This window comes from Equus przewalskii, chromosome 31 (genome assembly GCF_037783145.1).
Source record: "Equus przewalskii isolate Varuska chromosome 31, EquPr2, whole genome shotgun sequence".
In the NCBI taxonomy this organism is placed as follows: domain Eukaryota; kingdom Metazoa; phylum Chordata; class Mammalia; order Perissodactyla; family Equidae; genus Equus; species Equus przewalskii.
Genome location: NC_091861.1, coordinates 30123607 through 30137462, shown reverse-complemented (window position 1 = coordinate 30137462; position 13856 = coordinate 30123607). Strand labels below are relative to the sequence as shown.

The 13856-nt window shown below is 56.7% G+C and overlaps 1 protein-coding gene across 1 annotated transcript; it reads left to right on the top strand.

Moving 5' to 3' along the window:
- Positions 1-760: 760 nt before the first annotated feature.
- CHIT1 (chitinase 1) lies at positions 761-13241 on the top strand. Its single transcript, XM_070602559.1, is given in 12 exon segments — positions 761-947; positions 2233-2262; positions 4467-4668; positions 5260-5316; positions 6562-6727; positions 6926-7050; positions 7783-7906; positions 10202-10279; positions 10281-10391; positions 10705-10818; positions 12144-12270; positions 12814-13241. Coding segments are annotated over 12 exon segments (1404 nt in total). The 5' UTR covers positions 761-922; the 3' UTR covers positions 13059-13241.
- Positions 13242-13856: the final 615 nt, after the last annotated feature.

The following is a 13856-nucleotide window of genomic DNA, read 5'->3' as shown; positions in this document are numbered from 1 at the left end:
CACACAGAGACACAGAGGAGAGGCCAGGTGAAAACGGACACAGAGATGGGAGAGACGTGGCCACAAGCCGAGGACCAGCAGGAGCCACCAGACGCTGAACGAGGCAGGAAGGACTGTCCCCTAGAACCTGCAGAGGAAGCATGGCCTGCCCACGCCTTGATTTCAGACTTCTGGACTCCAGAACCGTGAGAGGATAAGCTTCTGTTGTTTTAAGGCACCCAGTTTGTGATAATTTCTTAGAACAGCCCCAGGAAGCTCACACAGGTCCCTATGAGGCTTGATAGGAAACACAGGCCTGTAAAACCATGACTGAGCTCATGTTGCTGTTGGTCATTATGTGTTTTTCTCAATCAATGGATATAAAAAATATTACTATCCTGTGAATAGGAACAAAAATGTTACCATCATGTGAATAGTAATAAAAATATTACTCTCGAGAAACATCCATATTTGCAGCCCCTTCATCTTCCAGAGGGGGCAGCTGAGCCTCAGAGGGGGCTGTGGAGAAGCCAGCAAGCTGGTCTGGTGAGTCATTTCTCCTCCTCCAAGGTCCATTAAGTTTTCGGGCACTCGTGGTCCTCACAAACCCACACAAAGAGGTCAGGATCATGCCTGTCAGCAGAAGGTTTAGAAACACTGCCCACCTCCCTCTCTCTGCCTCCCAGTTTGGCAAGGCTGAGAGCAAGTTCACATCCTGTGATTGTTCCAGAAAACCAAGAATTGCTAAAGGCCATTGTGTCAGCTTTGCCCAACCCATGCCACTTGACACCCTAGCACTCCACATCATGGCCCAGCCCCTGTCTCCTCCCTCTCCCTGCCTGATTTCAGCACAGCAGACTGCAGTGGGACAGGGCCGCTGATAAAAGGAGGGTAGAACCCAGAGAGCTGGTTGCCTGGGCTGGAGTGTCACCAGGCCAGCACCATGGCGAGGTCCGCGGCCTGGGCAGGTGAGTGGGCATCATCTGGGAGGGAGGGCTTGGGGCTGAAGCTGCGGGGAAGTGGGGTGTGCACAGTAAATGGCTCCTCGGTGCTTTCTGCAAGGAAGCAGGGCATACAGGAGAACTTGGGACCGTCAGCCCCGCCCTCCCTCTGCCACTTGGCTGGCAGTCCCTCAATTCCCATTCCTGTGGGGTCCCCTTGGGGCTTTGTGTTGCAAGGAAAGGCTTTTCTCAAAAGGCTGAAAATGGCTTTTCCTCCTTCTGTCCTGGAAGCCCAGCGTCAGTGAGCCCCTGCACTGGGGAGTCGTCTTTCCTGTGCTCTGAGGCCCCGACTTTTGGCTTTACCCAAGAGGTGCCCACTGCCAACCCCATGCTGGTTGTCCTGCAAGAGGGCAACCTGGGGGCCACGATCCTGGGTGTCCTTGCAAATTTTCATGCCAGTTTTATTAGGTTGATGGGAAAATCCAAGGTCACCAGAAAAGTGAGATCAATTCTTTTTAAGGAGCCCTGCCAAATCCTGGTTCTCCAAGGATGTTGGCAACTCAGCCAGTGCCTTTGAGGTGTGGTGGGAAAGTAGCAGGATGCACAGAAGCCTTGCGGGGAGATGGATCTCCTGGCCAAGCCCTTCCAAAGGGGCTCTTTCCAGCCCCAGAACAGATTTTTTCTTTTTTTTTTTTTAAGATTGGCACCTGAGCTAACAAAGTTGCCAATCTTTTTTCTTTTTTTTTTCTGCTTTTTCTCCCCAAATTCCCCCAGTATATAGTTGTATATTTTATTTAGTTGTGAGTCCTTCTAGTTGTGGCATGTGGGATGCCGCCTCAACATGGCCTGACGAGCAGTGCCATGTCTGCGCCCAGGATCCAACCTGGTGAAACCCTGGGCCGCCAAAGCAGAGCACACAAACTTAATCACTTGGCCACGGGGCCGGCCCTCCTAGAACAGATTTTCTTCTCCTTTCCAAAGAGAAACTTTCTCTGTGAATCCCTCACAAGTCAGTGGTTTTCCTAGAATCTTCCTAGATCCACATGGCCCTCCACTGATGCTCTAGAGGTAGCAGCCTCAGCTCATGAATACCTCCATCAGCCCAGGCCAGGGAGGGGCCCCTGCCATGCGGCCTGGGTGAAGAGATGGACACAGTGCCCTCCTGGGTCCCTTCTGGGTAGAGGAAGCTTGGTTTTCAGGAAAACATCCAGAGCCCCCCCCACCACCACCTCCACCTCCTGTGCTTCCACGGCCGACAGGGCCTGGGAAGGGGAGGGTGACTCATGACCTCTGCCTTCTCTCCCTGCTTCAGGTTTGATGGTCCTGCTGGTGATCCAATGGGGTAAGTGGCACCTTCCTTGAGGCTGGCCATCGACTCCGTCAGCCCCTTCCCTGCTCTCTCTCTCCCCAACTTACTCACCCCACCCCGCCCCAGGAGCTCTTGCCAGTTTCAGTGGGGACTCTCCTCCAAAGCACAGCCCCCCACTAGTGTCCTTGTCCCCATGATGGCCCTGCTGTCCCTTCTTCCAGTAAGGTTCTTGTGCCCTCACCCACTAGCTGAGCTCCCGCATGTCCATGGGGCCAGCTTAAACGTCAGCCTCTCTCAGGACTTTCCTGGGGTCACTTACTCCAAGCTCAACGCCTGAACACAGTTGACAGTATGCATCAGTGTTTCTAACAACGGGCTTGAGGGTCTTCCCCCAACAGACCCCGAGCTCCTGGAGGTATGGTAGCCTCGGTCTTAGCCAGCTCCATACCCTAGCCTCTTAGCTCAGCCAGGACAGCATGTGCACTCCCGTGTCCACTGAACTGATGGCATGTAGGGCTCGGGAAGCCAGGAGGCTCCTTGTGTTGGACAAAAGAGAGCTCTCCAGGGATCTGCAAGTAGCCTGGGTGTCCAGGTTCCCTCCTACCCGACTCCAGTCCCTGTGCATCAAGGCCCCAGGAGGCCCGGCCCTCGGACCTGTCGTGAGGCTGAGCTGTGGCACTGAACACACATTCCCCCTCTTGGTCTCACCAGAGCGACAGCCAGAGGCCACAGAAATAACAAATATGGGGAAGATACATGTTGAAGATTTCCCACAAAGTTTTAGTCCAAGCTGTTTCTGGGCACACACCATATACCATATGGTCTATAGTATGATATAGAGAGAGAGATCTATAGTAGAGCTCTGTGTGGACGAAGGGGTAATATATGCAAAGTGCTTAGAGCAGAGCTGACTCTCTGTCAGCACTGTTCTGAGTGTTTTGCATAGATCAACTCTTTGTCCACACAATGGTCCTGTAAGGGAGGAACAATGATTGTCCCCATTCACAGAGGAGGAAGCTGAGTGACCAGGCTGGTAAGTTGCAGAGTTGGGATTTCAGCTCAGGCATTGAAATTCCAGAGTGCCTGCTCTTCACCACCACACTTCATTGCCTCTACAGTAGGAAAATCCGTGCGTGATCTTTGATCGCGTACGACAGGATATGGTGTGAGAAGAGCCTCCTGGCTCCTCCTAGACGGTCCCAGAGATGTGTTCTCAGGGTTAATCCCCTCCTTCCTTCTTCTGGTTTGGGGAGTCCACCAATCCTCCTCCTATATCACAGCAGGCTATACCCTCAGCTCCTAACGGCCAGCTCTACTACTGAGTGACCTCTGGTTAGGGCCAGTGACCACCCCAGAGCTCCATCTGGGTGCCCAGGGGAGTCTCAGCCAGCCCCTCGTGCTCTGGGTCCCCACAGACCCTCCTGTAGCCACTCTGCACCCCTCCCCCACCCGGCCCTCTCACTGGCCAGAGGGATGCTGGAGGGGAGCACAGAGAGACCCTCCCCCCACCAGGGGCAAGGGGAAGTCCCAGGGTCCAGACACCAGCCACAGATGGGATCCAGTCCAAACTCACCATTCAGCCAAGTTTCTGGCATAAAATGTCGGCCCACACAAACCACACCATGGAAGAATGCGAGGCTGGAAGAGACCCAGAGTCATCTTCAGATGGGGACCCCTGGGCAGAGGCTGAAGGGGATGGGCCCCAAGTGCCTTCCTGGCAGATGTGGGAATGAAGACTAGTGTGCTTGCTTCCTGGTGTTCCGGTCACCCTAGCATAGCACTGACCATGGTGGGGGCCATCACTGCAAGACCACCCCGTCTGGGAACAGAGGCCCTCCCCAGAGAGTCTTCCTAGTCTGTAGGGGATGCCAGAAACAAGCTACTTTTTCCTGGATGAAATAAGGCCTTTATTAGCATTTTATCAGTGATGTCCATCAACACAAATTCTCTACAAGAGATGACAAGTCAACGCAAACCTCTAAATCAAGAGAAAAACAAAACCCAAACACTGAGCTAGGGCCTCCTCTCTGCCACTTCATGTATTTGCATTTTAATTAACATTCCGAAGTATGCCAAGCCATGCTTTGCAATTTCAGCCTCCTGCCTGCAGCAGATGAAGGGCCGTGTTTAAGTGTTTAACGCCCTGTGGCACAAGGAGTTTCTGTCCCCAGGCAGAGGGCGCCAGTCCCAGCTGGTCCTTCTGACCGCCATTTCTTTTCTTTTCCCCAACGGGCCAGGCTCTGCTGCGAAGCTGGTCTGCTACTTCACCAACTGGGCCCAGTACAGACAGGGGCCCGCTCGCTTCCTGCCCAAGGACGTGAATCCCAGTCTGTGCACCCACCTCATCTACGCCTTTGCCGGCATGAACAATCACCAGCTCAGCTCCATCGAGTGGAATGACAAGACGCTCTACCAGGAGTTCAATGGCCTGAGGAAGATGTGAGCTGCGGTGGGGGATGGGGGAGGGGGAACTGGAGAAGGCAGAGCCAGAAATCTTCCCCCCCGCCCCGCACCCCGCTCCCAACTGCAATCCAGCCACACAGACCTGCTGTGTCGCTTAGGGCAAGTCGCAGCCACTCTCTGGGCTTTCCTGTGCATAGATGGAAGAGGTGGGGGTAGACAGGACTCCTTAAGGGCCCTTCCAGGTTAGATCCAAGTGGGCTCTGGACTGTGAAACGGTTTCCCTATGCCGGGAACCAGTGCCCTTCTCCCTCCTAAAATCTATCCATTCTCCAGCTCAAGTGTTTTCACCACTTGACGAAGCCTCTCTGAGGACCTGCCCTGACCCCTCACTTCCTGAACTCCTTGTGTGTGCGTCTCCCCAGCCAGACGGCAGGTCCTGGAAGGCAGGAACATGTCTCTCCCTTCCCAGTCTAGAGCTTCCCCGGTGCAGCTCTGCACACGGAGAATCACGCCTCCCTGACGCCTACCCCATCAGCCCCACCAGGGCGCCACCAGCTCCTTGCGGTCAGGGAGGTGAGCCCTGGGAGCTGGCGGGGTGAATTCGGGCACTTCTCTTGCATTTCCCAGGAATCCGCAGCTGAAGACTCTGCTGGCCATCGGGGGCTGGAACTTCGGCACTCAGAAGTGAGTTGACTGTGTGGCAGAGCCACTGGGTACAAACCAGCTCACTGGCCAGAGAGAGCCCTGGTCAGGGACTCAGGCCAGGCCAAGGTGTGGCCATGGTGAGGGGTATGGGAGGGGATCTGGATGCTGAGAGCTGACTTTCCTTCCCAGTTCTCAATGCCTCACGGGGAGGGCAGAGGAGGGGGCTGAGCTCCGAGCCACTATCCATCCAGTCTTGCCAGGAGTGCAGGATCCGAATGCAGCACGGAGATTCTGACCTCTTTCCAGGCCTCAGTCTCTTCCTCCACGAAATGGGTAGAAGGAGGGTCCCAGCTAATCCCAGACGACACACAGTGTCTATGTTTCCCGAGCTCTGAAACAGGATACTTTGTCCCAGAATTCTTCTAGGCGTCAAAGGCAGTCTGTGAAGTTGAGCTTGGATGCCAAAATATTGGCATTTCTAAGACATTTTTGATGATTTATGGAGGCAATGGAATGGTATTTTGGGGACTAGACTTTTCCTAGAAAGTCCAGGAAATATGGTTCCCAAAGTTCTAAACCTCTTTCCAAGACATTTTTGGATCATGAGACCTTTTAAGAACCTGACGAAATTTATGAGCCACCTTCCCAAAATACTGCTCACGCACTGATTTTTCATTGATATGCTGGGGTTCCTAGGCAGACACCCCACTTAAGAACTGCTGCTGTTAATTAAATTAATAAATTAATAAAAAATAAAATAGGATCAGTCTATAAAAATCTCAAGGCCCCCCCCAAAGTCCAGGGACTTCTCCTGGGGATGCTGAGGAAGGAGAACGTGGGGAGGTGGCTCCTGGGGCAAGAGCCCTGAACTAGTAACAGTCAGAGCGCACAGCATCCTACAACCGCGAGCTAGAAGGAGGGTGACCAGGTTAAAACACAGGGAGCAAGAGCAGCAGCCCCCGAACTGCCCGACCCTCGCCTCTTCCCTCTTCATCTGAGAAACGGATTCTTCTTCCTCCTAGAGGGTGACAGCTAGCTCTGGCTCAGGGCTCCTGGCGAGTCAGTGTGCCCCCAGTGATGCCGTCTGGGGGCAGGACACACCTCTAGGTGGTCCCTTCTCCCTGGCCAGGCTCATGACTCACCAGCACGTGAGCAGCCCTGCCAGCGCCCTCCTGGCCTGACAGCCAAGCCCCAATATTCCAAGCAGCTTCTCACTTTCTCTGAGGAGAGAGGGGCCCGCTGCCCTGTGCAAGGCAGTCCCACACTGCCTTTCGTCACCCACAGGTTCACAGATATGGTGGCCACAGCCGAAAACCGTCAGACCTTCATCAACTCGGCCATCAAGTTTCTGCGCAAGTATGACTTTGACGGCCTTGACCTGGACTGGGAGTACCCGGGGAGCCGGGGCAGCCCCCCTTCGGACAAGCAGCGCTTCACAGCCCTGGTGCAGGTGTGGCTGGGTGGGGTAGGGGTCACCCAGTCGGCCAGGGGTCCAGAGCCGTGGCCCCCCATGACGCATATTTCATAGGTTTACATGGCACAGACCAGCCCTGCTGTCGGTTCTCAGGCTCCCGAGAGCAATCATCCCTGGGGGCTCGCAGGGGCCGGCATGGTGCCTCCACTGTGCTCACTCTGAGCTGTCCCACAGGAGCTGACCAACGCCTTCCAGCAGGAAGCCCAGGCCTCGGGGAAGGAGCGCCTCCTTCTGAGCGCGGCCGTCCCGGCGGGGCGGGCCTACGTGGATGCCGGCTACGAGGTGGACAGAATTGCCCAGTGAGTCTCAGACAAGCGAGGACCACAGGCGTGGACCCCCTGTTCTCTGGGATGGGAGGGGCCCGGGCCAGCTGAGCTTCCAGGAGCAGAGCAGGGGTTCAACTGCGAGGTGTCACCTGGGGAAAGCCCCTCCCCTCCACCGGCAAACCCAGGAAGGATTTGCTCAGTGTGTCTGCTGCTCCACACTCCAGATTCCCTCCGCTTTGGCCCTTGTCCTTGTCCTTGGGAACTCAGGATTAAAGGGGGGTGCGGGGGAGGGGGATGAGGAGTGAACTGAAGCCCCAGCATCTCCCAGAGGATGAGTGTGGACCTGGGCGCCTGTTAGAAATGAGGGCCCCCAGGCCCCCTGACTCGGAACCAGCCCCACAGGGAGAGTCCCAGGTGACTGATTGATGTGCGCACTGAAGTCCGGAGACACTGAGCTGGATTTCCCTCCAAAGTGGCAAAATAGCTGGAGGTGTCCTGGGTGGAATTGATCCTGAGGGTGCTGAGGGGACAGCTGGGGGCAGATGCTAAAGACTGTTGCGCCAACCTCACCGTCTAAGCAAGAACAGCCTCACAAATGGGGGGCTGACTGGGAGTGCTGCCTGTGTCACAGAGCCAGAGGAGCCTGCAGCCCCCTCTCTTCCCATCAGGTCCCTCCCAGGCCACACGCTGGGGCCAAAGGAGCGGGGAGGGGGAGGGCTCTGCCTGCTCACTAGCCCCTCACCCCTTTTTCCGTGCCTCCCGAAGGAACCTGGATTTCATCAGCCTTATGGCCTACGACTTCCATGGCTCCTGGGAGAGGACCACAGGACACAACAGCCCCCTCTACAGGAGGCAGGGAGAGAGCGGGGCAGCGGCTGAGCTCAACGTGGTGAGTGGCCGGGGGGATGAAGTGGCCGGGGGATGAGGGGACTCCCATTCCGCAGGCCCTGCCAAGTGGCCTCTTTTGAGTCTCAAGGAACGTGGTGGAAAAAAAAGCAGGAAGCCCAGCCCGGCCCCAAGAAGCCAGAGTGTCTGTTTCTTCAGTGCTGGTTGTTTTCTTTTCCTGTTCCGTGCTGCTGCTGAGTGGCGCTCCGGCTGGTATTGGACACAGCCAGCCAGTGACTCTTTCTGAGTTCCCAGTCACAACGGCTCCTGCTATGTCACACACACTCATCCCATTTCCTTCAAGACAGTGGGTGACCTTTTGCTCCCAGTCACTGAGTGGACCTTCCGGAAGGTGCTTTCTGAGATGGGAGCTTTCCCTAGTTGAGAACGTCTCAGTGGGTGTCACTCAGGGCAGAACCGCCCTGCCCTGACCCCAGCCTCTGGAAAGGGCAGGGCTGGTTTAGACTGGGGCGGGCTGGGGCCTCCTGCACAACTCTCCCTCACTGAGTAGGCTGGACGCTTCTTATGAGCCCCAATGATATCTTAAAAGTAAAGAAGAACAAAAAGGCCTGAATTGAACTGCTTTACAGTCTTGAGGAGCCCCCTCTCTGTGCATCAGCTGGGTGGAACACCCCTCTCTGTGCATCAGCTGGGTGGAACACCCCTCTCTGTGCATCAGCTGGGTGGAACACCCCTCTCTGTGCATCAGCTGGGTGGAACACCTCTCTCTGTGCATCAGCTGGGTGGAACACCCCTCTCTGTGCATCAGCTGGGTGGAGCCCCCCTCTCTGTGCATCAGCTGGGTGGAACACCCCTCTCTGTGCATCAGCTGGTGGAACACCCCTCTCTGTGCATCAGCTGGTGGAGCCCCCCTCTCTGTGCATCAGCTGGGTGGAGCCCCCCTCTCTGTGCATCAGCTGGGTGGAACACCCCTCTCTGTGCATCAGCTGGTGGAACACCCCTCTCTGTGCATCAGCTGGTGGAACACCCCTCTCTGTGCATCAGCTGGGTGGAGCCCCCCTCTCTGTGCATCAGCTGGGTGGAACACCCCTCTCTGTGCATCAGCTGGGTGGAACACCCCTCTCTGTGCATCAGCTGGTGGAACACCCCGGACTTCGGCGGCTCCTCCAGGAATACAGTCACCTCTTCGGGAGCTTGAGTGAGGCACCCCTCTTTCACATGAGCCCCGCCCCTCCACCCCCACTCCGAAACTGTGTGGGTCCCCAGGGGGCGGCCAGCCCAGCCTGGTGGGACACACACGACATTCAGCTGAGCAGCTAGGGCTGAAGTCCCCCCCGGCACCGTGCCCTCCATTCCTACAAAGAGGCCTCAGCTCTCCCTACCGTGCTGCTGGGGATGCTTCTGGCCGGAGAGGTGACTTCCCAACTCGCACACAGGAGCCACAGCGCATAGCAGGGGCCCTGCCCTCTGCCCTCAGAAAGCTCCAGTCTGAGCCAAGATAAATCAGGCAGACCAGCAAAACAAAACAAAAACAAATGAATACAGTGAAAGCTGTTCTTCACCACAGTGCTGAGAGAGGACCAAGACTCAGACGGGGTACTTCTTGGGGGAAGCGAGCCCGTCATCCTGAGGAGGAATCTCCATCGTCCCTTTATGCCACACGCCCACGCTGGGCGCCTCCTCACGTCACAGGCCCGGGGGCATCATGTCGAGAATTCTGACGGGGAAGGAAGGCATGGAGCAGAGGCGGATGAGGGAGCCCACTTGCTCTTTCCATTTGAGCGCGGAAACGTCAAGCAGTGTTCTAGGCATTGGGGAAAAGAGAGAAAACAGACCCAATTCCCTAGCCTTGTGCTCAGGGAAAAACAACCTGAGTCTCTATGATTAGCTGCCCTTTATTGCACTGTGCTGGCCCTTCCTCACGCACCACACCCTGCACTCCTGTAACGCCCTTAGACAGATATTTCTATTGTTCCCACTTTACAGACAGGAAGCCTGAGGCTCAGCAAGATCAGATGAGTTGCTGAGTAAGGAGGGATCTGGCTGCTGTGTTCACCCAGGTACCCCAGCATCTAGGACAGGCCTGGGCCACTGGGGGCCGTCAGTAAATATCTGCTCGGGGGAGTAGCTGGCTGATTCCAAAGCCCACGGTCTTGGCTACTGTGCCATGAGCTTCTCTCACTGGAGTTGAGGGTTAAGACAGGATCTAGGGAAGACGGGGCAGAATTGAATCCTAAATAAAGGGTCCATGAAGCTCCTCGGGAGCCCCCAGCCTTGGACGGCCACAACCAGGGTGAAGGCAAAGAAAACTAACCCTGCCCCCCTTCTCTACCACCAGGACTTTGCAGTGCAGCACTGGCTGCAGAAGGGGACCCCCGCCAACAAACTGATCCTGGGCATGCCCACCTTCAGCCTGGCGCTCCTTCAGCCTGGCCTCCTCATCAGACACTGGCGTGGGGGCCCCAGTCACGGGGCCTGGAACCCCTGGCCCCTTCACCAGGGAGGGCGGGCTGCTGGCTTACTATGAGGTAGGAAAGCCCATGTCCACCCCAAGTACCGTAGGGGGCAGGGGCTACTTCTCCCACAGCATCTGAGTGAGGGTGCCAGGCACAGCAAACTCTGGCCAGGTGAGTTCCATCCCACGCCTGTCACTTTTGATTTATCCTTAAGCCCAGCTGCCTCACTGAATCCAGGGTTCTAGGTCACACAATCTAGAACCCCATAGATGCTCCAGGCTTCCTCAGAAAGGAACTTTCTGATCTGCAGTCTGCCCTTGGAGGGAGGCACAGAAGCCTGCAGTGCCTCCCACCTCCTCCCCAGCTGTGTCCCCTGTCCCTACAGGTCTGCTCCTGGAAGGGGGCCACTGAGCACAGAATCGAGGACCAGAAGGTGCCCTACGCTGTCCAGGGTGACCACTGGGTGGGTTTTGATGACGTGGAGAGCTTCAAAACCAAGGTGAGGCCCAACCCCACTGGGAGGGAGTGGTTCTGGGTGGGTCCGAGGCCCGTCAGTAACATCGAATGACAGCATTCAGGGCACCCTCAACAAGTCTCTAAACATCCCAGCATTTCACAGATCTCCATGTGACAGCATTTGCGCCTTCACCACCTATTGACTAAGAAAAGACACGATGACAAAAAATTGCTCTACACCGAGTAGCACTCTTGAAAGAATTGGTATTTTATTAAATACAAACTCTACAGACATTTGAGGAGGAGAAATAAACCCAGCGAGCATATCATCTGGTTCAGTCCATGGCAATATTTGGTGCATGTTCATATCATAGACCTTGTGATTTACTTATACGACCCCCACTCCTGCCCAATGTCGACGGCTGAAAACTTAGTGCGTTTATTTGCTTCCATGCCTCTGTCCCCACAAGGTCTGGAGCTCCCGCACCTGTCATCTATGTATCTCCCATCGGGGTCACGCAGGCAGTGGCAGGTTCTAGAGTGTGGACAAAGCGCTCCAGGAGAATGGAGGAAGGAGCACAATCTCGCTGGAGGACATGGGGAAGGGATCAAGGTGGCAAGGTCTTTGAGAAAGTCCTAAAGCAGAGAAGGGCACATTCTGGGGAGGAAACGGCAGGAGCAAAGACATGGTGAAGAGGAAAACGGAGGATGGACTAAGAGAACAAGTCATAGGCTCGCACAGCTGGAAGCCCGAGGGGGCACGGTGTGGGAAGGGAGGTGGCTGGAGAGGGAGATTGGGGCCAGCAAGGGTTCCAGACCAGCCCCACCCTCCAACCCCCAGCCTCGCTCCAGGGTGAGTCAGGGCCCCCTGGCAGGGTTAGGGGACAGGGAAGCCCACCTGAGGGAACACACAGCTAACCCTGAGGAAGCCTCTGGGATCCGGTGGAGGGTGAGTAGGCCCTCGGAGAGGACGAAGACGTGAAGATAGGGAACTGATTCAGATCTGTGAGGAAGCTTTGTGGCTGTCTGTGGTGATGGGACTCAGGACGACAAGCAGACAGTGCCCTCAACCACAGAAGCCCAGCCCAGAAAAGGCCAAGTTAAGGCTGCCAACCCAGGGATGCCCACACACCCATCCACTCCTCATACCTCCACCCTCACCCTCACCGCAGGCCAGGCTACGTCAGGACAGGGGGATTCCAGAAGACTCATGCCCTGCCCAGCCCAGGGCTGTGCCGGAAGGCTGGACCACTCGTGGGCCTGGTGTGCTGGGAAAAAAAGGCCCCATCTAGATGAGGAAGCCAGGCTCTGGGCTGACCTGGCCAGGCGTCCCTGGGCTCCTCCACCCGCATCTCGCTCCTCACATAGGTCAGCTACCTGAAGCAGAAGGGACTGGGCGGGGCCATGGTCTGGGCGCTGGACATGGACGACTTCTCTGGCTCCTTCTGTAACCAGGGCCAATACCCACTCATCAAGACCCTGCAGCTGGAGCTGAGTGAGTATGGGGCCAGGGACCAGAGGCAGAATTCGGGGGTAGGGTATGAACCCCCATCCCTGAACTGCAGGTCCTGGCTCCTTCAGAGGAAATGACTTGGCCCCAGTGCTATGATGTCGCAAATTTCATGCACCCCCAGGAGCTGAGGAAACTGTTGAGCTGATTCTCTTTCCACGCTCCTCCTCCTCTTTCTGGTTGTAGCAATGCCCACCTGAGGCATTGGTACCCAGGGCTTCCCTCCGGGGACAGCCTGCTCCTCTCTTCTCAAGGAGAAAGTCTGCCCTCGGCGTGAGGGGTGAGACCCCCTGGCCTCACCAGCACAGGGCTGGGCTTTACAGGCAGCCATCGCCTGCCCGTGACACCTGCAGCCCCGGTGTTTTCTGCTGAGCTGTGTGTGCTGTGGCTGAAGGCATGGCTGCCACCCGGCTGCACCCCACCTAGAGGGTGTGAGCTGCTGCCTGCAAGCAGTTGCCGCCTGTATTCGGAGCCCATGGGTTTGGGATTTCTTGGGGGAGTCTTGGCTGAATCTCCCTGTTTGCCCAGGTCTTCCACATAGACCGCTGGGCCCTCCAGAGCATGAAGTGCCTGCGCCGGGCCAGCCCTCTGAACCCAAGGGTGGCCCCAGCCTTGGACAAGACACCTTCTGCCAGGGCAGAGCTGATGGGCTCTACCCCAACCCTCGGGACGGCTCCAGCTACTACAACTGTGCAGGGGGGAGGCTGTTCCAGCAAAGCTGCCCCAGGGGCCTGGTGTTCAGCTCTTCCTGCAAATGCTGCAGCTGGAGTTGAGCCCCCAGGGCCCCCGCAGCCTGAGGTCTCGCCACAACCTGCCTCCCCAGCTCTCCCCGGGGGTCCTGCAGGCCTCTCTCTGGTCCCTCCACTTCGGAGCTTTCTGCTCTCAGCCTTGGATGCCTTTTGTTCTGGTCCTCTTGGGCTGCCTCTTTTATCTGCAAAATAAATCTCTGGCTCGCATCCCACTGTCCCCAGATGTGGTGACCTACAGAGGCTCTCGGAGCACACTGTAAGCTCAAGCACTGCCCTGGGGCAGGTAGGGAGCCAAGAGGGGAAGTGGCATGGGCACGCATAGGTCGTGTGCCAGGGCTTGTCTCGCAGACCCCAGTGGGCAGCTTACAGGGCGCAGACAACCGCGTCTGGGGAACGGCCCCAGGGGAGCAAGGTGGAGTGACACATTCTTCACGGCTCAGAAGCCGTTGGGGACAGAAGAGCTCTTCCCGGCGACCTCCACTCAGGTGTTATTCCCAGGATGGACACCAGGTGGCAGCAGAGAAGAGCGCTTCCCCGCCTTGGGCTCTGCGCGGCCGTAATGTGAGGATGCGGACCCCGCACTGACCCCGCCCTCTGAGTCCAGCCCTTCCAGGCCCTCCACACGCTTTGTCTCATCCCCTGCTCCCATTTGCCAGATGAGGCAGGGACAATCGTCATCCTCGTTTTGCAGGTGTTTAAACCGAAAACTGATTCTAACCCAGTTCTGAGTCCAGAACCGAGGCGTGAATGGGCGGAGATGCGCCGGACAGCATGCGCGCACGGTCCCCTGGACAGACGGAGTGGTCCAAGCTGTCCTCGCGG